General features: G+C 41.4%; 2 protein-coding genes and 1 long non-coding RNA gene across 4 annotated transcripts in view; 1 reads left to right on the plus strand and 2 right to left on the minus strand.

Annotated features, from left to right (window-relative positions):
• LOC116834074 (uncharacterized) lies at nucleotides 1-9,004 on the plus strand. Of its 2 annotated transcripts, none has more exons than XR_004375864.2 (3): nucleotides 1-125; nucleotides 3,726-3,816; nucleotides 6,252-9,004. It is a non-coding gene; the product is annotated as an uncharacterized LOC116834074 (long non-coding RNA). The 2 variants fall into 2 exon arrangements; XR_004375863.2 differs by lacking the exon at nucleotides 6,252-9,004 and adding an exon at nucleotides 6,118-6,228.
• Nucleotides 2,411-17,905, minus strand: TCEANC (transcription elongation factor A N-terminal and central domain containing). Its single transcript, XM_032795915.2, has 3 exons — nucleotides 17,826-17,905; nucleotides 13,492-13,631; nucleotides 2,411-3,911 (listed from the first exon to the last, which is right to left on the minus strand). Exons 2-3 carry the CDS (start codon nucleotides 13,598-13,600, stop codon nucleotides 2,815-2,817), a joined length of 1,206 nt encoding a protein of 401 aa, XP_032651806.1. The 5' UTR covers nucleotides 13,601-13,631; nucleotides 17,826-17,905; the 3' UTR covers nucleotides 2,411-2,814.
• Nucleotides 17,906-23,445: 5,540 nt separating this feature from the next.
• The window catches only part of EGFL6 (EGF like domain multiple 6), a 67,710-nt gene continuing 66,356 nt past the window's right edge, over nucleotides 23,446-24,799 (minus strand). The window contains exon 12 of the mRNA XM_032795914.2: nucleotides 23,446-24,303. Coding sequence (XP_032651805.1) covers nucleotides 24,193-24,303 — 111 coding nt within the window. The 3' untranslated portion in view covers nucleotides 23,446-24,192. The remainder of the gene's footprint in view (nucleotides 24,304-24,799) is intronic.

Genomic DNA, 24,799 nt, shown 5'->3' on the forward strand with positions numbered 1-24,799 from the left:
AGTGAAGACCTGCTAAAACTGAATCAACTGCAGATCGCTTTCCTGACTCCTGTACTCCACTGGATCAAGAAGAGTAGGGGGAGTTGGGATGTCTCCCATCAACATCACGTAGCATGGAGCCCCTGGTGAGTAGATATAAACTACCTCAATTTGAGTTACGCTAGTCACATAACTCTAATTGCATAGCTTAGATAGAATTTCCCCTGTAGCGCAGACAAGGCCTGAGACAGGCAGGTTCTCTGCAAGTTTCTTTGCCTTGGTCTGTAAAACACTTGTTATAAGTCCCAAGTACAGCCTGGCAGTTATACCAAGTGTGTAGGTGTTTTACTGTGTTTACACAATAGGAAACAAACAATTCCCCTGATGTGTAAAGCATGCTTGGAAAAAACAACTATTGCATTAACAAAAACTGCACTATTATGAATTTGATGTTTTCTAGCAATAATCCAGTTTTGTTGTTACATAGCCCCACATCTCTCAATCAAGACAACATTATTTTTCACTGTATTCTTTCTGCATCACACAGAGTTGAAAGAATCCTAGGCTGAGAAAACTGGGACCGAATAAAAGGGCAATTTCCTCTAGGATTTAAGTGCTGATAATAAGTTATAAATAACAAAAAGTATACAGTAATGTAAGGCATGAAATTATTCATTTGGAGAGCAAGTTCCTACCATGTTGATTTGGATGCTCCTCCCACTCACATAATCCAGAAAAAGAATGCCTTCTTCATCTGCTATGTGCATCATTCAAGTTATTGGAAATGTTGACTACCAAAGAATAGTAAACCCAAACTAATTTCATTTCCAGATAACACCTACCTACACAGCTAACCAGGGCTAGTGGAATCATTTTATATGTTAAACAAAAATGGGAACACTGGTGCTTTTTGAACCATAGCCCATAGTGATTGGAAGAGAACTGATATGATGTCATATAAATGTATAGAGAAAATATAAATAAAAGTAAATGAAGACAGAGAAGAAAAATAAATGGATGATAGCAGGATATGGGAATTAATCCTAGTTTGTGCTAGTACCACACAGGATATACACCTGAAATATGAACTTAGAAATGGGGCAGCTGCTTCACTATTGGACAAAGCAACAACCATAGAGCACAATATTTCACCAATTCTTGGAATAAAAACCAAGAAGGTTTTTTCCCTCATGTATTTATTATCTGAATGAGGGAAAATGTAACATATTGTAATTAATAACTAAGGCCCCAATTCAGGAAGACATGCCTATTCAGGAAAGCACATAAACATATGCTTAAGTCTCGTTAACTTCATCCCTTAATTTCTTGAATAAGGATGATTTAATAATGTGCATAAGAGATTTCTTGAATCAGGCCCTCAGGGGTCTAATTCTGCAAACACTTACTGCCAGGCATAGTGCATACCACTCTGTGGCAGTGGCTCTCAAAGCTGGTCTGCCGCTTGTTCAGGCAAAGCCCCTGGCGGGCCAGGCCGGTTTGTTTAGCTGCCGTGTCCTCAGGTTCGGCCGATCGCGGCTCCCACTGGCTGCAGTTCGCCACTCCAGGCCAATGGGGACTGCGGGAAGCGGCGTGGGCCGCCTTTTCTGCAGCCATTGGCCTGGAGCAGTGAACCACGACCAGTGGGAGCTGCGATTGGCCGAACCTGCAGACACAGCAGCTAAACAAACCGGCCTGGCCCGCCAGGGGCTTTGCCTGAACAAGCAGCAGACCAGCTTTGAGAACCATTGCTCTATATCATACTTATGTCTGATCTGGGATCTCTTTTTTTGCTTAGCTATAAAACAGTTTACATCCAAGTCCATTTTTGCTTTAAATTTGCTACTATTCTCTCTTGTATCTTTTATATTTGGCAGCTTATCATTCTACTTAGACATGATTAAATTGGTTAGAGAAGTAATCCAACCCTTTTTGCAAGTGATTTCTCATTTAATTACAGAGCAGATCTGTGCTGGACATTCTTCAGTGATCATCCTGGAAAAATGTGTTAATTACAGTATTGCAATTAATTTGCTTAAACTGTACTAATGGCCTGATTTTCATAAATGTTGAGCATTCTCAAATCTCACTGAAGACAATCGCATTAGGCCTGAATAAAGACAGGGAGTGGTTGGGTCATTACAAAACCTAAACCTAATTTCTACCATACTAATTTCCCCCTACTGTTACTCACACCTTCTTGTCAACTGTTTGAAATGGGCCACTCTCATTACCACTACAAAAGTTATTTTTCCTCCCTTGGTATCCTACTGTTAATTGAATTGTCTCATTAGACTGACCTCACACTTGGTAAGGCAACTCCCATCTTTTCATGTATTTATACCTGCTCCTGTATTTTCCACTCCATGCATCTGATGAAGTGGGTTCTAGCCCATGAAAGCTTATGCCCAAATAAATTTGTTACTCTCTAACATGCCACAAGGATTCCTCGTTGCTGTTTTTAATAAGAACTACAGTGTTCAATACCTTTGAAAATAAGTCCTTAACTGTTTTGAAATACCAAGAAATCTTTGTAACAAGCATGCAAATATGTTTCCCACTAAATTATGTTACTACACAATGCATATTTTACATACTTACAGAAAATAAAATTTAAAAATTTAAAAGCCAAATAATGATTTCAAAACAACCTCCAAAATTATTTTATGACCATTATCTTTTAGCTATTATCCTACAACTTATTATTTGCTGTGTCTGCACAATAGCACTGATTTATAAACATCTAAAACAAGTATAAAAATAATCCCAACACACTTTTCTTCTGATATCTATTTTACGTTTTTCACTTTTAAGTGATATTCATTAAAGGATTAATAATCACAAACAAACCCATCTGCTGTGGTACCACTGCTCTCCACATTCGTTACAAATAACATAAGTCATCATTTGTTCATCTGGATTTGCATTTCGCACCCAGCTAGGAAGGAAGAGAATTCCCCTGGCAATCATAGTGACAGTGCAATCAAATTTTTCACAGCGCCTACATTTTATTTTGTCTGTCTGTGTGCCATCAATAACTTGGGGAAGCTGATGTTCCTGAACAGATGATTCTGTGTACAAAGCCCTGAGTTGTTTCAGTTCATCACTGGCCATCTCCATCACTGTCATCTCAGCAAAAGTCTTTGGACTCATAGTCCCTGAAAGCAGGTTATGTTTTAAGTGGAAATTTTTAGGATTCTTCAAGTTAGAGACTTTGCTTCTGATACAATTTTTGTACTTTTTGTCATTTCTAGCATGAAGAGCAAAAATACACTCTTCAATTTCTTTGGATAATTCTTGCCGCTTATTGGCTTCCTCTTTGCTTGTAGCAGAATCAGTCAAGGCTTTATAAATAAGTTTTGTGCATTTCAACCTCATGGCCTTCAGATGTTCTTGCTGTGGGCTTGTTTCACTGCCAGCAGGTTTAGCGTCTTCGTTATCAGTGCGCTGTTCTTCTAAAAGACCCAGTTGATTCACACAGCTTTTTGGCTTATTATACACTTCATCTTTTGAAACATTTTGTGATGTTAGTGAACTGTTAGCACCAGCAGCATCTAACATTTCATGCTGATTCAGTTCTTCAGAAAACTCAGTTTGTTCTTTTGGAACCACACAGAAATATTCATTGTGCTCTTTCACACTCTCAGACACTGACTTTTTACTTTGTACCGATGAAAGACAGTTATTCTTGTAAAGTGTCTTCCACTTTGATAATAAATGCTTTGCTTTCTTTTTCAATTTTATTGCAGGACAGTTCTGGAGGACTCTGTACACAGCTTTGGCAACATCAGTCTCCTGAAGATATTCTATAGTCATATCAACAGCTTCAAGTTCTGTAAGGTGATTTCCAACATCTTGGAAATTGTTTTCAGAGAGTAGCTTCTCAATATCATGGGCTCTGTTCATAATTATTTTCTTATCAGACATTTTTAAACCTGAAAGAAAAGTAATAATAATAGCTTTCTCTATGGTCACGATGATTATATCATACATTTTTATTAATGTTCTGCAAACTTTCATAAGCTTTGTTATTGTACAATTTAATTTATTCTTAAATGTGCAAAAAACCTCACTTGTACCACAGATGTACTTATTTGCATATACATTATAGAAGTAGACACGAAAATAAGCTGAATATATAGCCAGTTACATGCTCAATCAAAGTTTTGAGACAACAGAGGGGCTTTGCACTGTGTCCTAAATGTTAATAGACTCTGGTTCTATTAGTCAATTGGGAAAAACAAGGTCCAAAGCTCAGCGTTCACTACTGAGGATACCCAGCCACGAGTCCTCTGGTGTTTAAAATCTAGAGACTATTAGAAAGAGGGCTCAGGCTGAGCAAAATTGTTACAATCATACGAGAAAGCTCTTTTTTCTCATGCAGCCAGGACACAAACTCTTTAGGGATTTATATATCAAAGTCAACCACTTGAATTTCATCAAGAAGCAAATAGGAAGTCAATGCAGTCTTCAGAGAATTGGTGTATTATTATCCAGTTTATATGTTTTGTCACTGATTTTGTATGTCTCAACTTTTGGGTTCCTCACTTAAGACCTCTTGTACCTGTTTTTCATAACTGCTGAGCACTCAGTTCCAACTGAACTCAATGGAAGCTGAAGATCATCAGCATATCTAGACAAACAAGTAGAAGGTGGGCACCCAAAAGTCAATAACCATCTTAGAAGATTTTGATTTGTGGCTTATTATTTTTATTTTTTAAAATCAATCTTTATCACCCAGCCAGCACTTTTCTTAGCATGAGTCTTCCATGAATGTTTACAAATTTGGCTTAATAAATTCCCAAATGTTTGAGTGTCTTAATATCTAATATAAAATCTTTTAACTAGCTTTAACAATATTTATTGTAAAATAAAATATATCATCTTTCATATAATTTATCATAACAAATCACTTAAATAGTGCCAGAATGTTGCCTTTTTATTTATTGCATTTGTTTACCATGACAAAGCCATGATTTCCCCATTTCTGTTTGCCATTACATTATAACAAATCAGGTTCTGCATTTCACTCTCCCCTACCCCTCACCCCCGAACAAAACAAAAACTCCAGGGGCCCATTCTTCTGTCACGGGATGTCTAAATGTTATTGACATAAATGGGGATTACATATGCACATCCAGGAGAAACCATAAAATGTATAAATGCTTTAGAAAACCTGTGCATTCACATTCTCCCCATACGAAACTGGCTTGAAGTGCTTATATTAAAGGTGTTTTGCAGCAGAAAACTGAAATATGCATTGATTGCTTCTTCATATTAAGCTTCTCTTAGGCCTTGACTACGCAGAAAGATAAAATCACGTAGCTAACGTGTGCACCGTGTGACCAAATCACATTTGCCCTAGGAAAATGAATTAATACAGTATATGATTCAGAATGGATTTTTCAGGCAGCTGTTGTGGATCCCACAATTTTCATTTAAAAACAATATATATATCTCCATTATTTTTGACATTTGAGGTTTTTTGGGTAGCTGTTAATAGTAAACAGATGAACATATTTAATTGGGAGCTGCTAAGTTAAATCCTGTGAAGCTAATAAAGAGAAATGGGACCAGAACAGTAAACTCCCACTGAGATCATCTCCTCTGCCCTTTCCCCTTCTAGTTCCAACATTCTACATCCCATAGCAAGTAAATATTTTATTTATTTTACAAAGGTAAAGTAGGTTTCAGAATAGCAACTCTTATATTATAAACTGTTATCTGTTCTTTTTGCAAGCTCTTTAGGGTAAAGTCCTTTTTATGTATTTTTCATAAAGTATCTGGCACACTGACTGTGCTATACAAATAATGTTTTCACAGCATATGCACAGTTATATGGCCTATTGAAAAAGTAAAGGGCATTCGGGATGTAGATTCTTGTGGTTTGACTGTTTTTAGATTTTCCTTATGCCTTTCTCATTATGCCCATGACAAAAATCAAAGCCCTCGGGACAGAAGCAATATACAAATTTGTACAAAAGACTAGCAGTCCTAATACTTTTCTCCATTATTCCACTTTGATAAGCATAAATTAAGACTGGATGAAGTGTTCACTGAAGTGAATACTTGGCCTTGTAAACCAGTGTGATTGTGTCACTGTTTTCAGGGCTTGTCCCAGTCAATTTGTTTTTAAACCAGAAACAGTGTTTTGACCAGCTAAAGAAGTCATCGGCCAGCTGAGAAGGTGAGACTGATGACAGCTTGGCTAAGTGCTCACATACTAAGGAATACATCATCACCAGGCCTGTCACGTGTCACCTGCTTTGCCTTAGTCATGAAGGTTCCGAGCAGAAGTCTGGGCAGTGCAGTGACTGATGAGCTGACAGGCAGATCACATGATCTGCGCAGCAGTATGCAGGTAATTACTAAGCTTGCCTAGTATGATTCATGCATCTGACCAGCTTCCTTGCACCAAAGGTGAGCAGAGGATTAAGGTAGGGCCTCTGGAGCTGGGGTAGAATAAACGACTAAGAATAAAAGGGAGATAGGGCTGCTGGTGCACTGAGACACCTGCCTACATGCTGACCAATACTATCTCATTGCTTCTTTGTCCTGTTTGTCTGTATCTATTTGTTGTCTCTTGTCTTGCACTTAGACTGTAAGCTCTTTGGGGCAGGTACCATTTTTTGTTCTGTCTTTGCACAGCACTTAACACAATGCGGTCCAAGTCCATGACTAAAGCTCCTAGGTGCTACAGTGTTTCAAATAATAATACTAAAATGAAGAATTATGGTAGAGTGAGGGGAAGGTCAAAAGAGGAGAAAACTGAAGGATGCTGAAAGAGAAGCGAAATGACCACAGGAAAAATGAGGAAAGAGAAAAATAGAAAACAAGAGCATAGAAAATATGAGGAAGAAGTGGAATGGGCAGCCCTTTTTGTCCTTTATCCCCCAGCTGCCAAAACCCTTGCTTCACACCTCCCTGACTGCCTCCAAAAACAATCCATAAACATTCCCAGGCTGCCAGTCCCATGTTTTCACTTTGAAAATCTGCTCAGCATGACAGGCTGAATCCACTTTGAAGGCTCTTATGATCTTAACTCATGACAATTTTCAAAGTCTGGAAAAACTGTTGGTACACATCCAGAATATACATCCACAAAAGAGTGGTTACAGACAGAAGTCAGAGAGGAGAGAGCACAAGGGGGATGTTTACTGTATTGAATATACAGTTTTAAAAGTCCAGACAATCATCCCACAGGGAAATCAATGTAAGACAGAAAGGGGGCTATCTAAGCTATCTATTTTTGCAGAATTTAAGATTTCACTAAACTAAATGTTTCAATACATTATGGATGCAAAGATACACTTTCTGCATGTGAACCTTAATGTAAATCTTCCAAATGTGAACTGAATGGAAAGCAATGCAATGTTATCTTTTTTAATTTGCAGACAACATCAATGCCTTCAGCGAAATAAATATTAATTATTTATTGCAAAGTCTGCCACGTTTCCCTAAGTGTGAACCACAACCCAGCCTGACCTTCTTCCAAGCTGACTGACAGTCTCTACTGGCATCCTAACCTGCCTCCAAAACATCAAGCATGAATGGGTTTAAAGAGCTCTGTGAATCTTGGATGATTGGTATTAAAAATGAAAAATGCTACTTAAGTATATTTAGAAAGAAGAGAGATTGACAGGATAAATTTTTCAGTTACATCTGTTGAACTGTATGCATAAAAACATCCTCATTCTCACTGTTTAGTTTAGAAATATACACAATCTAGTACAGGGGTCTCAAAGCCCAGGCCCGCGGACCATCTGTGGCCCAAGAACCTCCCCACTGCGGCCCGTGGAAACTTGTTAAAAAGTTCTTTCATCCGTCCCTCATGGCTTCCGGCTGAGGGGGGTAGTGGAGGCGGGAGGGGAGCGGGCAGGAGAGATTCACGTGCCTCTCCCCCCAACGCTGCTCCATCCTGCTGCTCCTGGGACCCTCCCAGGGGTTGCACTCGGCAATGCGTCATTCACCTCGGGCAGCTCGGCTCCCTGCAAGTGGTTCCCTACCTCTGCTGTTGCCAGCGGAGCCACAGAGGAGAGACTCATGCAGCCATCTGTCTGCTGCAGGCACCACCCCCCCGCAGCTCCCACTGGCTGGGGGAAAGGGACAGAGGTACCATAACTAGTTGCTGGGCAGAATCAGCCATGGAGGCAGCATGATTAATTGCCAGGCAGAGTGAGCCATAGAGGCAGTGTCACTGGTTGCTTGGCAGAGTCAGCCAGGGTGGCATGAGCCCAAGAGAGCGAGGGAAAAGGGTGGGAAACAGGCTGGGAGGTGAGGTGAACACCATCTTCAGTGACATTATTGGCCCGTTGCGAGGATCTGAGGACTGGCACTGGCCCAAAAGTAATCTGAGTTTGAGACCCCTGGTCTAGTACAATGAGAAGGTTTGTTTAATTCTAAAAAACTAAAGCGATGGAAAAAATAACAGTATTAATTTCCAAAAGTATCCTACATCCTTAATAATGACAAATACAGATCCAGTCCAGCAAGTACTGGATTACGTAACTAAAAGTTACACAATGAGAGAGCAGATGTATAAACCCAACACTGCACCTGATTAGTTTCCTGTCTTCCAAAGATCAAGTAGTTGGTGTTGAAAGAGGAAGAAAATCTGCTGGCTGTTATGATTGATCAAGAGACACAGGGTGAAATTAGCTACGGTGTCATGTGCTCATCCAGTATGCGTTATACTGCACTTTGGAATAGGCACTGGTTTGGTTAACACCCTCACCTCTAAACTAGATCTTTTCCAGCCCTTTTACAATGGTTTACAAATGTGTGTGCACTATTCCATGCCACGTATAAATTCTATATCCATGCCTTTTACACGCACATGCACATACGCAGTGGTTAAGTTACTTATGAGTTTTCTGAATCTCCCAGGCATGCATTAACTTTTTCAGGACTTGGCTCTAAATGACTAAAACCACACACAATTTAAACAGCAGATACAACCCAGGTATGAATGAGTATGCTATAGCAAAAGATTAAATATAATATGGACTACAAGTAAAATAAGTGTGTTGAACAACTACATGAGCATTTATTATAATAGAAAATTTATAGCTCAAGAGATAGGCTACTTATACTTAAAGCAAAATAGACGTGTTTACAGGAATCCTTTCCTCAGAGGTTGATGTATGCATTCAATGAATAGTAAAGACTCCAAACTGAGCAGTTCACAGAGGATCAATGCACCAAAGCTAGATAAGAAAAGCTACAACAGTTAAAGTTATCAAAATATGTGCACAAAGATGTTAATAGACCCTATCATGGCCCCAGAAGAATTAATGTATAAAGTTGCTCTGTCATCATCAGCAAACAATTTATCTGGGCTCTTAATCAAGTTATTAAGATTAGGGTGACCAGACAGTAAATGTGAAAAATCAGGACACGGGGTGGGGGTGGGGGTAAATAGGAGCCTATATAAGAAAAAGACTCCAAAATCAGGACTGTCCTTATAAAATTGGGATATCTGGTCACCCTAATTAAGATATATTTAGGGCCCTACCAAATTCATGGTCCTTTTTTGCCAATTTCACGGTCATAGAAATTAAAAAATTGTAAATTTCATGATTTCAACTATTTAAATCTGAAATTTCATGGTGCTGTAATTGTAGGGTTCCTAAATCAAAGAGGAGGTGTGGAGGGGGGGCGCAAGGTTACTTTGGGGGGTTGTGGTATTGCTACCCTTATTTCTGCTGCTGGTGCTAACTTCAGAACTGGGCAGCCGGAGAGTGATGGCTGCTGGCTGGGAGCCCAGCTCTAAAGCAAGAGCTGCCACCAACAGCAGCGCAGAAGAAAGGTTGGCATGGTATGGTATTGCCGCCCTTACTTCTGTCCTGCTGCTGGCAGAGCACCGTCTTCAGAGCTGTGCACCTGGCCAACAGTCGCTACTCTCTGGCCGCCCAACTCTGAAGGCGGCGCAGAAGTAAGGATGGCAATACTGTAACCTTCCTAAAATAATCTTGCCACCCACCCCCGCCCGCAACCCCCTTTTGGGTCAGGACCCCCAGCTTGAGAAATGCTAGCCTCCCCCATGAAATCTGGTCTTTTGTGTGCTTTTACCCTATACAATACAGATTTCATGGTCCATGATGTGTTTTTCATGGCCGTGAATTTGTTAGGGCCCTAGATATATTCAAGCAAAAAATCCCTAAAATGAAAACAGCCACTTTGTGTAAATCACAAAGGACAGTGTATATCACTCTCTCTCTCACACATACACACACAGAGGAAAGACACCTTTAGTCACTTTGATTGTTAATTTCTTATACCAATATGTCTGGTTTGCCAATTAAACTAATGTTGTTAAAGGCCAACTGTTTTTGATTTAACATGCTGTACACTGAATTTCGGTAAATTTTAAAATGTTCATCATTCAGAATTAAACAACGTTTTAAATTACATCTGCAAGTAAACAGTAATATCCTACCACTATAGGCATTTATGACAAAATATTTTTAAAAGAACAAAAGCTCCCCCAAAATCAGAAAATCAATGGGAGATATCAAAACAATAACCCCAAAATGCTCCACCATGCACAAAACCAGCCTTATTGTGTCCCTTCAACTCAAAAAAGAGAGGGGTCCTACAGTACATCCTGAAGGTCAACAAAAGTGGGTGTTTCAGACCAACAAGGTGGAATGAATTCCAAAGTTCACTTTCACTTTGGTTGTTACAGGTCATCTGTAAACCACAGTGACCTGTGAGAACAAAGATGGAGAAGAGAAAGCCTAGGGACTATTTTATCAATAAAAATTGATGTGAGGATAGGATAAAGTCCTATCCTCACATCAATAGAATTAGCTGATGAAGCAGCAATATACTCCTTCACAGTCCTCTGGAAACAGTGATTATGCTGGCCTCCAAGAGTGAATGTCTAAACCAATCCCCCACTCAAAAGAAGTGTACCCCCACCTTGGATCATAGGTGGTAATGAGTAGTCTATGATGTAGGTACATTTCTAAATGCCCTATCTTCCATCCCAGGCACAAACAAAAGATCAAGGGTGATGGAGACCATGAAACCTTGAGCTGTTCCAGAAGAACTGTGTATTTTTTTCATAGAAAAACTTAAAAATAGGTATGTTGTCATTCAAAGTCATTAGGGGTCCACAGCACTAAACAGTTGGGGTTTACTGTAGTATTTTGACAAAATTCACTTCCCAGCCATTAGCATGTGGAGATGTGCATGTCTGCTGCTGTCTATCCCAGAGTCGGAAGCATTTCAGCAGTGCTGTATGTATGTATTTAGTTTGTGAAGGGCTTTAAGATCCTTCAGGATTAAAAGTAATATACACATATAAAATATGAAAATCTTACTCTAATTTTTGAGTCAGTGTTTTATTAAAATAAAAGGCAATATGAGTGACATTAGCACAATTACTGCTCTATAAACCAAGCCAGGACTCTGGAGTGGATAGAAGAGAGTTATAAAGTAAAATCCTTTGTTCCAGTTCACACAATAGCAAACAGAGAGCTGTGTGCTAACCAATGTAAGCCACACTCATGGTAGCTATAAAACTCTGTAAGTTACTACTGGAGGTTTTGTCCAAAAAGGTTATTTTTGTGTATTTGGAGGGGTGGGAGGTAGAGCTGTTCTTCAAAAGAAGAGGCAGTGGATTCTGCCCCTGAACCTTCCAATCTTGGGATACCCAGAGTCTAAGGCAGTGGTCACCAACCAGTCGAACGCGATCGACTGGCCGATCCTGGAGGATCTCTCAGTCAATCGCGATCTCTGGCTGCACAGTCGGGCTACCGCTAAGACAAGCTCCCTGCCTGTCCTGGCCCTACACCACTCCTAGAAGCGGCCAGCATGGCCCTGTGGGCAGGGGTCTTTCTCCACATGCTGCTCCTGCCTGTAAGCACCACCCCCACAGCTCCCATTGATCGGGAATGGGAAGCTGTGGCCAATGGGAGCTGCGGGGGCGGTGCTTGCAGAGAGGGGCAGCATGTGGAGCCATACGCCGCCCGCTCCCTCCCCAGGGACTGCACGGGCACGTTGGGCTTTCGAGGAGTGGCATGGGGCCAAGGTAGGCAGGGAGCCTGTCTTATTGGCAGCCACGCTGCGCCGTCGACCGGGAGTCTGATTTGTCTTGAGTACCCCATGTTTCACCTCACTTACAAACTACTTGCTTATAAAATCAGACCTAAAAATACAAAAGTGTCACAGCAGACTATTACTGAAAAACTGCTTACTTTCTCATTTTTACCATATAATTGTAAAATAAATCAATTGGAATATAAATATTGTACTTACATGTCAGTGTATAGTATAAAAGAGCAATATAAACAAGTCATTGTCTGTATGAAATTTTAGTTTGTACTGACTTCGCTGGTGCTTTTTACATAGCTGTTGTAAAACTAGACCAGGAGTCGGCAACCTTTCAGAAGTAGTGTGCCGAGTCTTCATTTATTCACTCTAATTTAAGGTTTCAAGTGCAAGTAATACATTTTAACGTATTTAGAAGGTCTCTTTCTATAAGTCTATAATATATAACTAAACTATTGTTGTATGTAAAGTAAATAAGGTTTTTAAAACATTTAAGAAGCTTCTTTTAAAATTAAATTAAAATGCAGAGCGCCCCAGACAGATGGCCACGACCTGGGCAGCGTGAGTGCCACTGAAAATCAGCTCACATGCTGCCTTTGGCATGCGTGCCACAGGTTGCCTACCCCTGAACTGGGCAATTATCTAGATGAGTTGATGTACCTGCTGAAAGACTTCGGCATGCCCCCTGTGGTATGTGTACCTCTGGTTGAGAACCACTTCTTCACAGAATGTGATTGGCAATTTTAAAATGCAGGATTTAATTTTTTTACCACCAGAGGGGGCTGTAGTACAACTAACTCAAGACATCTTGATTATTTTTTTTCCCTTTAAGTGTACACTGTATTTACTATGGGTGCATTCCATGACAGAGTGTACTCACTCTGGATTATTATAACTGTATCAGCACACAAGATTACTGTTTTTTTCCTTTTGTGGGTCTCTACCTTAAAAGGTCAGTTTTTTAAAAGCCCAAGAAACAGATGAGTCAATCAAAATCACAGTCCCTAAAGTGTGCAGAGGATGCACAGCTTAATTCAGCATAATTTTGTAATACTGACATTATTCTGCTGTATGTAAAAGAAGAAAAGTAGCAGAATCCACTGTTTGCTGTTGATTGTCTGTTTTGAAATGTTAAGTATAGTTAAAAACACCAACAAACAGTCTGTCAGGGAAAAAATGCAGTAATAATTACAGAAGCTACAGTGAAACTAGACAACATTTCAATCAATTTTTTCACATACTTATAATTCTATTTTCAGGTCAGAGAAACAATAGTAAATTTGGAGAAAAGAAAGTCAGGCTGTATGCACAGCATTTTAATGTCAACTTTTGTTAGACAAGAGACAGCATGATCTAATGGACTGAGAACATTTAGGCCTGGAGAAGTACTCTAATCTGAATGAGCCACACCTTACATGGTGAGAGGGTAGCTTCTAGCACTTATGATTATGAAGTTACCTTCCAATCCTGAACAGAGTGTAAACTGATATAATACTGCCTTCTTAGGTCTGCAGGCAAACAGCTCCAATGCCTCTGCTGTAGCAATGTGTGCAGTAGTCAGTGTCATGTCAGTCTTCACTGTTACTATTCAGAATTTTCTGGAAAGCACAAAACCGATAAAAATAAGGACACCTTCACTCTACTATTTGGAAAAACTATGAACTTTGTCAGGGAAAGCACTGAAACTATTTACTGGGTAAGACCACCAATAAAAACATAGGCTGGGTGGGAGGAAGAACAGCAAAAACAACCCTTCACAACATCTAGAAAGATAAGTGAGGGGAAGAGTAGTGGAGATCAGATGAATATGTGTGCAATAGTCAGAAGGTTCAGGTAAGAGGACCTAAAGAAACATTCTCAAGGCAGTCCAGAGTCTGAGACAGAGAGAGAAAATGTTCCTCCTTTCCAACAGCCATAGAGGGACTATGGTACTTCAAATTTAATCAGATACCTACACCTCTACCCCGTTATAACGCAATCCGATATAACACGAATTCGGATATAACGCAGTAAAGTAGTGCTCCCGGGGGTGGGGCTGCACGCTCCAGCAGATCAAAGCAAGTTCAATAACAAATACTGTGTTTTGCATATTCTTGTCCCTTTTTGTTGTTGTTTCTTTTGCTTTTTTGGTTGCTTATTTTTTTTTTAAGACTTGCTACTTAGTAAGTCTGTTTCTGTGAAAAGTAATATTGTTATTTGATAATATCACTTTTCACAGGAGCAGACTTGCTAGCTAGCAGGGAGGCAGTGAAAAGTGATATTAACAAACCTATGAATATCACTTTTCACAACAGACTTACTCAGCCCTGTCAATCTGGTGGACAAATTAAGCCTTGGATGGGGAGGTGAGTAAGGAGGCAGTTGTGGGCCAGGGGTGATGGGAGGGATGAGTCCAGGGACTAGAGCCCTGCAGCTGTGCAGCCGGGTACTGGGGCCGGAGGATGCAGTGGGGGCTGGGGCGATATGGGGGGGGTGAGTTTGGGGCTGGCAGTCACTGCTGCACAGCTGTGGGGCAGGGCTGGATCACGTGGTATGATGGCTAGAGTCTGAAACCCTGCGGCTGGAAATCAGAGCCCACTCCCACACCGCCAGAGCTTGGGGCCAGATGACACAGCGGATGGGGTCGGGGAGGGGGTGACCCTGAGGCCAGGGATGGGTTCAGGGCTCAAAGCTCTGGGGGATGGAGCCCACTGCCGCACAGCTGGAGTCTGCCTCCTGCCACCCCAGGTCTGAAGCCCAAGCCCCACCACGTGCCTTCATTTTTGGTTCCAGAGAGAAATAGGGCCCAGTCCCTGCTGGCAGCCCTGGAGGAGGGGCCACTGCTTTGCCCCCGCCTCCCCACCAGGAAGCTGTGGCCACACAAAGCGCCATTGGAAGTTGCATGCGGCCACAGTGGCTGCATTTGAAAAACGCTGCTGTAGGCTAGCAAAACTACCAGCTGCACTGATACCTATTTGTACCAGTGCAGCTTACCTCTCCTTGAGGCTGGGGTAAACAGTTGTTTTATACCACCTTTGTCTATCTACACCAGGGCTTCGTCTACACTTAAAAGTACTACTGGCTTAGCTCCACTGGTCAGGGATATGAAAAAACACCTCTGACCAACATCGCTATGCTGACAAAATCCTCAGTGGAGATTGAGCTATGTCAACAGAAAAGTGCTTCTGTCAACACAGGTAATGTAATTCAGGGACGTGGTGTTCCTACAATGTCAGGCCCCATGGATCTCAAACCTGGGTCTCTCAGTATCTTGGGACTCATCCTACTCCAAATCTCCACCTAGTAGCTTAGAGAGAGCATCTGGGACCAGGGTCCATGAAGCCCAAGCCCTGCTCCTACACTGATTTGGGGACCTCCAAAGCTCCTGACTGGGCCACAATCGCTATGTAAGTCAGAGGAGGAAACAGGAAGTTGTTTGACCAAATGAGCTTTACCCTATCCAGGACTGCTGGTTTAGTGTTCACCTCTTCCACCCTTTTGATCCTGACCTGGTATCCTGATTTGGCCTGACCGTTGGTAAATATTTCCTGCCCTCTGGTTTCTCTTGATTCTGATCTCTGTTTTTTTCCAGCCCAACCTAATTCCTGGTAACTGGCTCCTGGCCTCTGCCTGATGCTAGGCCAGGCTAACCATTCCCTGGCCCTGACATACTCTGGCAGCAAAACTTCTGCTGTAGTGTAGACATAACTTTTGCACTAGTGTAGCTACACCAATGAGCTGGCCATCAATGGCTGTAACAAAGGCAAACTCCAGTGCAGACAAGGTGTCAGATACCAAGACAAGAACCTAGATAGAAAACTCACCATGAAAATAACTCAGGCAATCAAACCCACAGTAGACTGTTACTGTAGAAAGTGGCACGTTTTCGCTATGGTCCAAAATGTGCCTTTCAAATCTTTCCTTAAAACTCATTTCTCCCATAAGACTCTTATCCTTCTATCTGAGGGTTATATACTGCTTCTCATCACTGTATTATCTGAGTACATCTTATTCCCTCTTCCCAAACTCCTTATCATCCCTTTAACATGATAGAAAGAGAGAAGACAAAGTTTAACATAGAGCTACAAGACAAATGCTGAATATAGTTACTTGCTCAGTCACTTGTTTTTCCTGAATGCCGTTTTTATCTTTTTTCTACTAATGTTTATATTCTAAATTCCTGGAAACAGGGACCTTGACTTGTAAAGCACCTATCTTCTTATTGGCACCATAAGCTAAATTAACCTGTGCTCTTGCACAACCTGGCCCAGGGAGAAAGGTTGGGGCAACTTATGCTTTCTCAGTTCTTGGGCTCTTAGAAGGAGGATTGCTCAGCCTACTAGCTTGCACATGGTTTCCCTAGGCCCCGGTAGATGCCAGGAAATAGATGCAGAGCAGGAGCATCCTAGAAGGCCCCTTTTGCTGGTAGAACCATACTGTTGCTTAGGGCTTGTCTACACTGACACTTTACAGCGTTGCAACCTTCTCGCTCTCAGGTGTGAAAAAAAACACCCTGAGCACTGCAAGTTTCAGCACTGTAACATGCCAGTATAGACAGTGCACCAGTGCTGGGAGTTCTGCCCCTTGTGGAGTTGGGTTTTTTTGGAGTTCTCTCCCAGCACTGTGCTGCAACTACACAAGACACAGTCAGGTGCTGCCATGTCAACACTTTAACATTGCCAGTGAAGAGGTGCCCTTAGATTGTAAGCTCTTTGGAGCAGAGACTATCTTTCTGTTCTGTGTTTGTACCAGAGACTAGCACAACAGAGTTCTTCTCCATGACTTTGGTGCCTAGGTGACATGATAATATAAATAATGATGATCTGCATGCCATTGTTCAAGCATAGCTAGTGCAAAAGGACTGCAAACTATCTGTGAACCGGGTCTATCATAAATAAAAATGTGTACTGTGTATATCAGTGGCTATTCCTTAGAATGAGAAGGCGTTAATAGGGTAAACAGCTGACTACAGAATTCAAGAGATCCTCTACACTTCATCCCATGTGGCTTATTACAGCACCAAGACTAGAGTGTAAAAACAACGAGAAGTCCTTGCGGCACCTTAGAAACAAACAAATTTATTTGGGCATAAGCTTTTGTGGGCTAGAACCCACTTCATCAGATGCATGGAGTGGAAAATACAGTGAAAGTATCCATCCATACATCTGATGAAGTGGGTTCTAGCCCACAAAAGCTTATGCCCAAATAAATGTGTTTGTTTCTAAGATGCCACAAGGATTCCTCACTGTTTTTGCTGATACAGAAAAAACACAGCTACCACTCTGAAGACTAAAGTATGTTGATCCTTAGCAACAAAACCCAAAGGAAGGTGAAACCTGCCTGGCTCTAGGTTTGCAAAACTTTGGAATGAAGTGGGACCCAAACTGCTTACCCCACTTCTGGGGGTGGGAGACACTGTAACCCCTCCCTCCTTGTTACAAGGGGAGGGGTTTGGCTGAGTTTCACCTCCGAGGTTCAGGTTAACACAAAGCAAACCGTGCAAAACCCAAATGAATTGAAATTTTGCTCTTCCCTCCCCTCCCACAGGAAATGCCCGGCGCGGGGAGCCCCAGATCTAGAGCGTAGTCACGGGGTTAGGAGACGGTGTCTCCCGCCCCTTGCTGCAGAGTGACCCTAAATGTAGCTCCCGTAATCACTGAGGGGACGCAGGGGTCCCCCCCGCCCCCCCGCAGCCGTTAGCGGCGGGGGGGAAGACGGGACATCTGACTCCCAGTCCCCACCCCCACTATCACTTGGGGGAACGGCGGGGGGGCCTCTCCCCGGTATCACTGGGGCGGGGCAGCGACCGTTACCTCCGAGTTGGGACAAGGGACTCCCCCGCTCCGCCAAGCTAGGCCGGCCGGGCGCCGCCATCTTGCCGCTGACGTGCAGGGCGGGCCCCGCCTGCCGCGCAGCGCAGCTCCGGGGCAGGCGGAGGCGGGGTGGGCGTGCGTGTGTGGGCCGGGGGCGAGAGTGACTGTAACTCCTAAACCTGCCGCCGCTGTTCCGTGGCCCGCAGCAGTTTCCCGCCCCTAGAGCGCTAAGCCCCGTGGCGGGCCGGGCCAGTTTGTTTACTTGCCGTGTCCTCAGGAAGTTGACTTATTTTCCTCCTGTATTTGTTTAAGTTGTTTTCATGTTTTCCCTAGCAGGGAGGTCTGTTTGTTGAGGGATGAGGGGCCATTATAGGTAGAAACCGAAAGGGGCTGTGCAAAATCATGCATGAAAGGGATCAGGGTATTTCTCACTCAGCCAACAATTCGATTGTTTACACTACACTGTTGGTGTTACAATTCTCCTGAGAGTAGGTTTGCAATGAAGATAGAATCCTTCAGTAATTCATAGGCATAGACAATATAATCAGAAGTAGTTAATCAATCTGCACAGAGCTGAAATTGTGCCTCTGTTCTAAACTATACATACAGAGATCACATCACTGAACTACAGCCACCTCTGAGATGGACAATAGCAGGTAGTGCCCAACAAACAGAGAAGAGGGAATTTTGGCCTTCTACTCTTACAAAATATTCTATATCAGTCATGAGGGTTTTAATGTCCACGTACAGGGAACAGGCCAAAGTTTTAGAGGGCTTGTTTAAAATAACCCTCAACACAGAAATCAATTAATCCACCATTGCAGGCTGAAGGATGACTCTGCCAGCATTTACATTTTATCTAATCCTTTAATTGATGGTGCTTGTTCACCATGTATAATTAAAATTTGTAATCAAGGGATATCGCTGGATCTCCAGCTGCTTTTGAGTGAGCAAATCACGTCAGTGGCAAGGAAAGCTTTTCCCTCCATCTATGTCTGCCCTGACATTATGACTACGTCTTTCTTCACTACCAAAATCCATGTTTTTGTCACCTCAAGTTTAGACCATTGCAATGCACTCTGCCTGGAGCGACATCTAAAATCAAGGGACACTTGTGCAGCAGGTTACAGCTTGTCTGGTAAACAGTGTACCTCACTGAGAATACATAACACCAATGCTCTAGGATTTGCATTGCCTGCTATTGATAAGTGGGTGGAGTTTAAGAGGTTGGGTTTTTGACCTATAGAGACCTTAATGGCCTAGGACCTGTCTATCTGAGAGACCACCACTCCCTCTTTTCTCAGTTGTGGAGATACTCAAGGAGGAGTTACCTCAGCATTCTTTCCTCAATTTTGTCATTCATTTCTTACCTTAATTCCAAAAAGCCCAGATTTGCTGACCGTCAGGACATGCTGCAAGGCCCATCTTTCCAGGCAGGCTTTTTGAGGTGGGGGAGTAGTAGGAGTGTCATGTTGGTGTGTGTGATATGATGCTGTTTGATTCGTATTACTGATAGTTATTTGTTTTCAATAAACTGCAAGTTTTATGATACTGAATCTTTAAAATTATGATTTGGGTCTGTAGAACTCCAGATATGCAATTTTGTCTTTGTTATACACCTACCGTTATGGTCATGGCACACAGCGAAATTAGATAAAAATATGAAATACTCTTTATGGAAGGTTGCAATGTAACACTAGTTTATTACATAAAATGCAGAGCCTTAACACAGATGAAACAAAAAGAGAGAAAAAGAAGGCTGCTTCCTAAGGCAGGGAGGCACAACACAAGCCACTTTGCTTGTTTAAGATGGCTCTTTGTAAACGTACTTTGATCACATGCTTCTTTCAGAGGCCCCTAGCCTACAAAGGGGACCAGGAACCCCCTTAGCATTTAAAGTAACTAATTTTTACACAAGCTTTCAGTGGATCACATCTACTAGCATAGTTTGTTGTTGTTGTTTTTGTGTTTTTTATATTTTGCATAGCTGGGAGGAAGACACAATAAGAGAAAATGAAAGTGTAAAAATCAGGGCCAGGGGATTAGGATTGTGCATCTCGGAATCAACTCAGGAACATAACATTCTGAGCACCCTTTCTTCCATTGTGCAACTATCAAACCCATTTATGAAATCCCACACTACCTTAGTAGTAGGTCACGCATATAAATAGTCCAGAAATACAGAATATTTGTAGACTATTCTGCCTATACTGTTAATGGCATGCTTTATGCAGTTTGAGAAAGCATTTTCCACCTGCCGGTAGATTAGGTTTTGTTTATCATTTTTCATTGTGAAACCTCATTTCTAACAGATTGCTCAGTCCTGCAAGGTAAAGAGTGATACTACGGGAGCACTTTCTGAAACGGAACAGGTTTCACAGCTTCCTCATTATCACAGTGCTGTTTGCTCTTTGCTAATATTGTTACTTGTTAGCCTCTCCACTTCATATATATTTTCCCACAGGTTTTTTCCTAATTAGCTGATCTCAAACCTTGGTTTCAAAGGAATAGAACAGTACAAAGGGCTACTCCTGTTTTTCATGTTTGTTAACTGCATAGCAGAAGTCAGATTCATGGGCAGCAGATTTATTTTAAATTAGATGACTGCAGACTCTTAAGAGAGAAACTATCAAGCTATGAAAAGAAATGAAAAATGGCCAGAGGAAAAGGCATCCATATGGTGACATTTGCTTCTTAGCCCAATGTCTTATTCAATTCTTTCTGAAGAGGTGTCTGGTATTGTACTTACAATTTGGGGTTTCTGTTCTGTCAAAATGGTCTTAATTTCATATCGCTTGTACGGTTCCCTGCAGAAACAAAATCTGTCCATGATCCAGATGTTCATTAGAAGACTCACTACATTACCGCTAGCAAGTTAGGAGAAAGTGACATATTCTTAGCACCAGTGATTTATAATGACATTAAATGAGGACCAAATTGTATCAGAGACTTCTCTCTGCTTAATCATTCTCCCTTAATGATATGTGTAACAGCATCAGACACAAATCTCATTTTCATAGACTGTGAAAATCCAAGGATTAGGCCACCCCTTCATACTCATAAGGATTTTGCCTGGCAAAAGCACCTCCACTGATGTCAGCAGCTTTAAGGCATGTTAATTTAGACAAATGGTTACTGAACAGCTGTTCCCTTCAAGAATAAGTTTTATGTTTTAGGTCCTGATCCAGCATTCATTGAATTCGATACAACTACTTTGGGAGTTGGATAAAGCTCTAACTTTCCCTAGTCTTACTGTGAATTACAGCTATATGTGTGATCAAATAAAAAACGTTTAATGTGCAATATGACATTCTTACACATTTAGACTGTTTACTGCCATATGTATCATCTGCTTGAGGTAGTGCTGTAGCCAGACTCAAGTTTAGCTTTAGAAATCCAGTTCAAATTATCCCTTGCTGTAGGAGAACAAAGGAACCTCTTCTAAACTGTCTGACCCAGGTGTGAACTTATTTACTACTTTCCCCTATGAGTAAGGCTCAGATTTGATTGGTGTGTCTCCATATGAAAGTAATTACGCTTTTAGTCTTGTTCGGACTGGTTATTTTTAAAAATAGTTTTCTTGATTGGCATATTTGGTACTTTGAGAGAGAAGTATCTCCAGTCTATAGTTACTAGAAGGTTGAACAAGGACCTGGGATAGGATTAAAATGAATATAATTTTAAGGTTTATAAGTAGGGATCTACTAAATTCACGGCCATGTAAATCTAGTCTTTTGTGTACTTTTACCCTATACAATACAGATTTCATAGAGGAGACCAGCGTTTCTCAAATTGGGGGTCCTGACCCAAAAGGGAGTTGTGGGGGGGCTGCAAGGTTATTTTAGGGGGGGTTTCAGTATTGCCCCCCTTACTTCTGCGCTGCCTTCAGAGCTGGGCAGCTAGAGTGGCGACTGTTAAGTGGGTGCCCAGGTCTGAAGGCAGAACCCCGTCAGTAGCAGTACAGAAGTAAGGGTGGCAATAACATACTATGCCACCCTTACTTCTGCTCTGCTACCTTCAGAGCTGGGCAGCCAGGGTGTGGTGGCTGCTGACTGAGGGCCCAGCTCTGCGGACAACTGCGCAGAAGTAAGGGTGCAATACCATTGTAACGTTTCTCTCCATATTCTTTATGAAAATATCCTTATGATATAAATGACCTAACTGAGATATACTTTATGCAAGATGGCTCATGTGATATATCATTGAAAGGGTTATGATTTACTGAATGTGATTATCCAATTTGTATGCCTGTATAATTTCTGTACCTGAAGTTAGGAATATTAACTATGTATCTGTATTACAAATGTTACTTTGGGCGTCAACTCCAACCAGCCCTTCAGGTACAACAGTGGAAAAGCCAGACAGGGCTAATGGCCCATTAGCAAAGACAATGGACTGTGAAAGGGTTTAGTCTTCCTGTGGACCTGGAGACAATATATATATAAAATAAGATACTAGTGTTCTGTCAGATTTCTTAGACATTAGTGACAGATCATCTTTTGGTCATTTTGGTTTTTGGGGGGGGTTTGTGTGTAACATTTGACATTCCTTTTTTCATGTAAGTATAAACTTTTAAAGATTAACGTAGATATTTATAAATTAGAGGAAATACATGAGGATTATTTCCAGCAGCAGTATCTGTGACTCAGAAACCTTACTCAACACAAGTGTACTTTTCACATATTTTATTAGCAATGAATACACACATAAAATACATGATTCCACTTGGAAACTTGTTTCCATCCATTTAAGGAAAAGACTGCTTCCCTCTGTCCTTACTATAGAGTAGATTTTAGACCTACATATTAAAATGTAAGAAATCTGTACAGGCTAACAAAATCAGATATTCTCTCCTCCATGCTCATGTTAATTGCCAACAATTTAGTGGCAAATAAGTATGCGAATGCAGAAGAAAATGGATGTCATATATTCTAGATATGTAAATTACAGATTTCACATTTTTATGCTGGGAAGCCACCAAAAATATTACTTCACTTGAAAAATACATTGTGCCTGATTTCTTCACTGCCTTGCACCTTTGTATAATCATTCATACCAGTGCAAAGTGAGTACAATGTGGTTGTAAATATCAGAATAGTATGCTGTGACTGGGTGGACAAGGCCCTGAGGCCCCCTGCTGGAGGCCTTAGGGTACTGTCACACCCCTCCCAGGAAAGGAGCAGTGGAAGAGGTCCTCCAAGTGGGCTAGAGAGGCTATAGGGGAAAGCAGCCAATCAGGGCGCAGGAGGGCCATATAAAAAGGAGCTTCAGTGCCAGAGAAAGGCAGTTCCTTACTGCAGCTAGTGGAGTTCAAATGGCGCTCCCAGTTGGCTAAAGGGAACTGCAGTATCATGGACAGCTCACTGCTGGTAGGGACCAGGTGAGCAAGGAAAAACTCCTGGCTGGTTGCTGGGCCTGAACTTAGAAGACCCCTGAGCTAAGGGTGAGGCATCAGTGAAGGCTGGGGTTGTGACGAAGTGACCCAGGGAACTGAAAGCAGTTAGTTAAAAGGACAGGGTGGTGTGTGGCTGGGAACTAGAGTGGTGGGTGGGCCTGGATCCCCCCCTTAGCTCACTAGGTGAAGTGGCTTACAACTGGACAGCGATAAACCTCCAGAAGGAGATCTGAAAACTAAGAGGCCTAATAGGAGAGTTGGAGCCAGAGTTGATCAAGAGGGTGAAACCATTGCCTCCAGGGGGAAGCCCTGGGGGTATGGCCCAATACCAGGGCTGGGACTATTTAAAAAAAAAAACAACCTGTGGACACACCCAACCAGAAGGAGTGCCATGCCACTATATAGAGTTTGACACCCTTTTTACAGAGGTATAAATAACTACACAAGAGGTAACACAGTGAAGACCATTGAATCTCCTAAAAACACTTAAAAACATAAATATTACAGTTTGAGATAAAATGTTATATTGTTAATAATCACATTTGAGGCACTTAGGGGAAAAAAGTTGTTCTCGGGCCATGTAAATATTATTAGCGGTAATAAAGTTCTCTTAAATACTGCTTTGTGCTCCTTTGAAGCGGACAAAGTGGAATATAAGCCATAAAGACATCATTAAAAAGGAATTTTATGTAAACAAAGCATACATACTGTAGAAAAGCAAGACGAATAGCTCCATACGTTATAAACCCTTACCTTGAATTATAGATTACAGTAGTGCTAGGCTCAAAGCAAGTACTAGCATATCTGATAGAAAAATGTGTGCTTGAAAGTATTTTGCACACTTTGTGCATGTCAGTTTGCATTATTGCATTAAAGTTCAAGATCTTTTCCAGATTTATTTTTACCTGTCACAATGTAACAAAATACAGTACTAGTAAGGCAAATATTAAAAAAGGAATAGAAATAACAAGCTCAGTTATCCATTGTCAAGAGATCCTTAGGGCACAAGCCTGAAACCAAAGTTACAGCGTCCACTCCAATTTCTCCAGTTTTGCCCTTCCCACGTTCTGATTCAAAAATGATCTGATATAAGAAAGGAAAAGCATTAATTATGAGAAGGTAGCAAATGTGAACACTTATCCACTATTAAAGAGGAAACAAAGTTATTTAACTAGTTTGATATGATGTATCCACTAAAAGTTGTATTCTTGTCACTATCTAGGAAGATTTACCCACTTAAATCCTTGATCTTTTTATAACTCTGATAATATCTGAACTAGAGCAAGATTGATTGTCCTGTGTGTTAATCTACAATCCCAAATTGATTCTCATAATGGAATTTACTATTGTCATAGTACAAACAAAATGCTGTCTCTCTCAAAAAACTAAGAATACATCATAATAAAGTAACAAATATATAAGTTGCTGATATGTGATGTTTGTGTGTATTCCTTTCTTTGCGGACATTACAATTGTGAGTTTGCCCTCTATTTGTGTGTTTGGTTATTGAGTGAAATAGTTATTTTAGATATTTCTTTGTGCTTATCTACAGAGTATTTAAGCCCAGATTCTCAAAGGT

This window comes from Chelonoidis abingdonii, chromosome 1 (genome assembly GCF_003597395.2).
Source record: "Chelonoidis abingdonii isolate Lonesome George chromosome 1, CheloAbing_2.0, whole genome shotgun sequence".
Classification (NCBI taxonomy): Eukaryota; Metazoa; Chordata; order Testudines; family Testudinidae; genus Chelonoidis; species Chelonoidis abingdonii.

Bases quoted from the DNA above. Each gene is read 5' to 3' on its own strand.
- TCEANC (XM_032795915.2), bottom strand. From the start codon at position 13,600: ATGACACTGACTACTGCACACATTGCTACAGCAGAGGCATTGGAGCTG. The intron at 3,912-13,491 runs GTAACTTCATAA...CTTTTCTTTCAG, and splicing joins ACTCTGTTCAGGATTGGAAG to GTTTAAAAATGTCTGATAAG.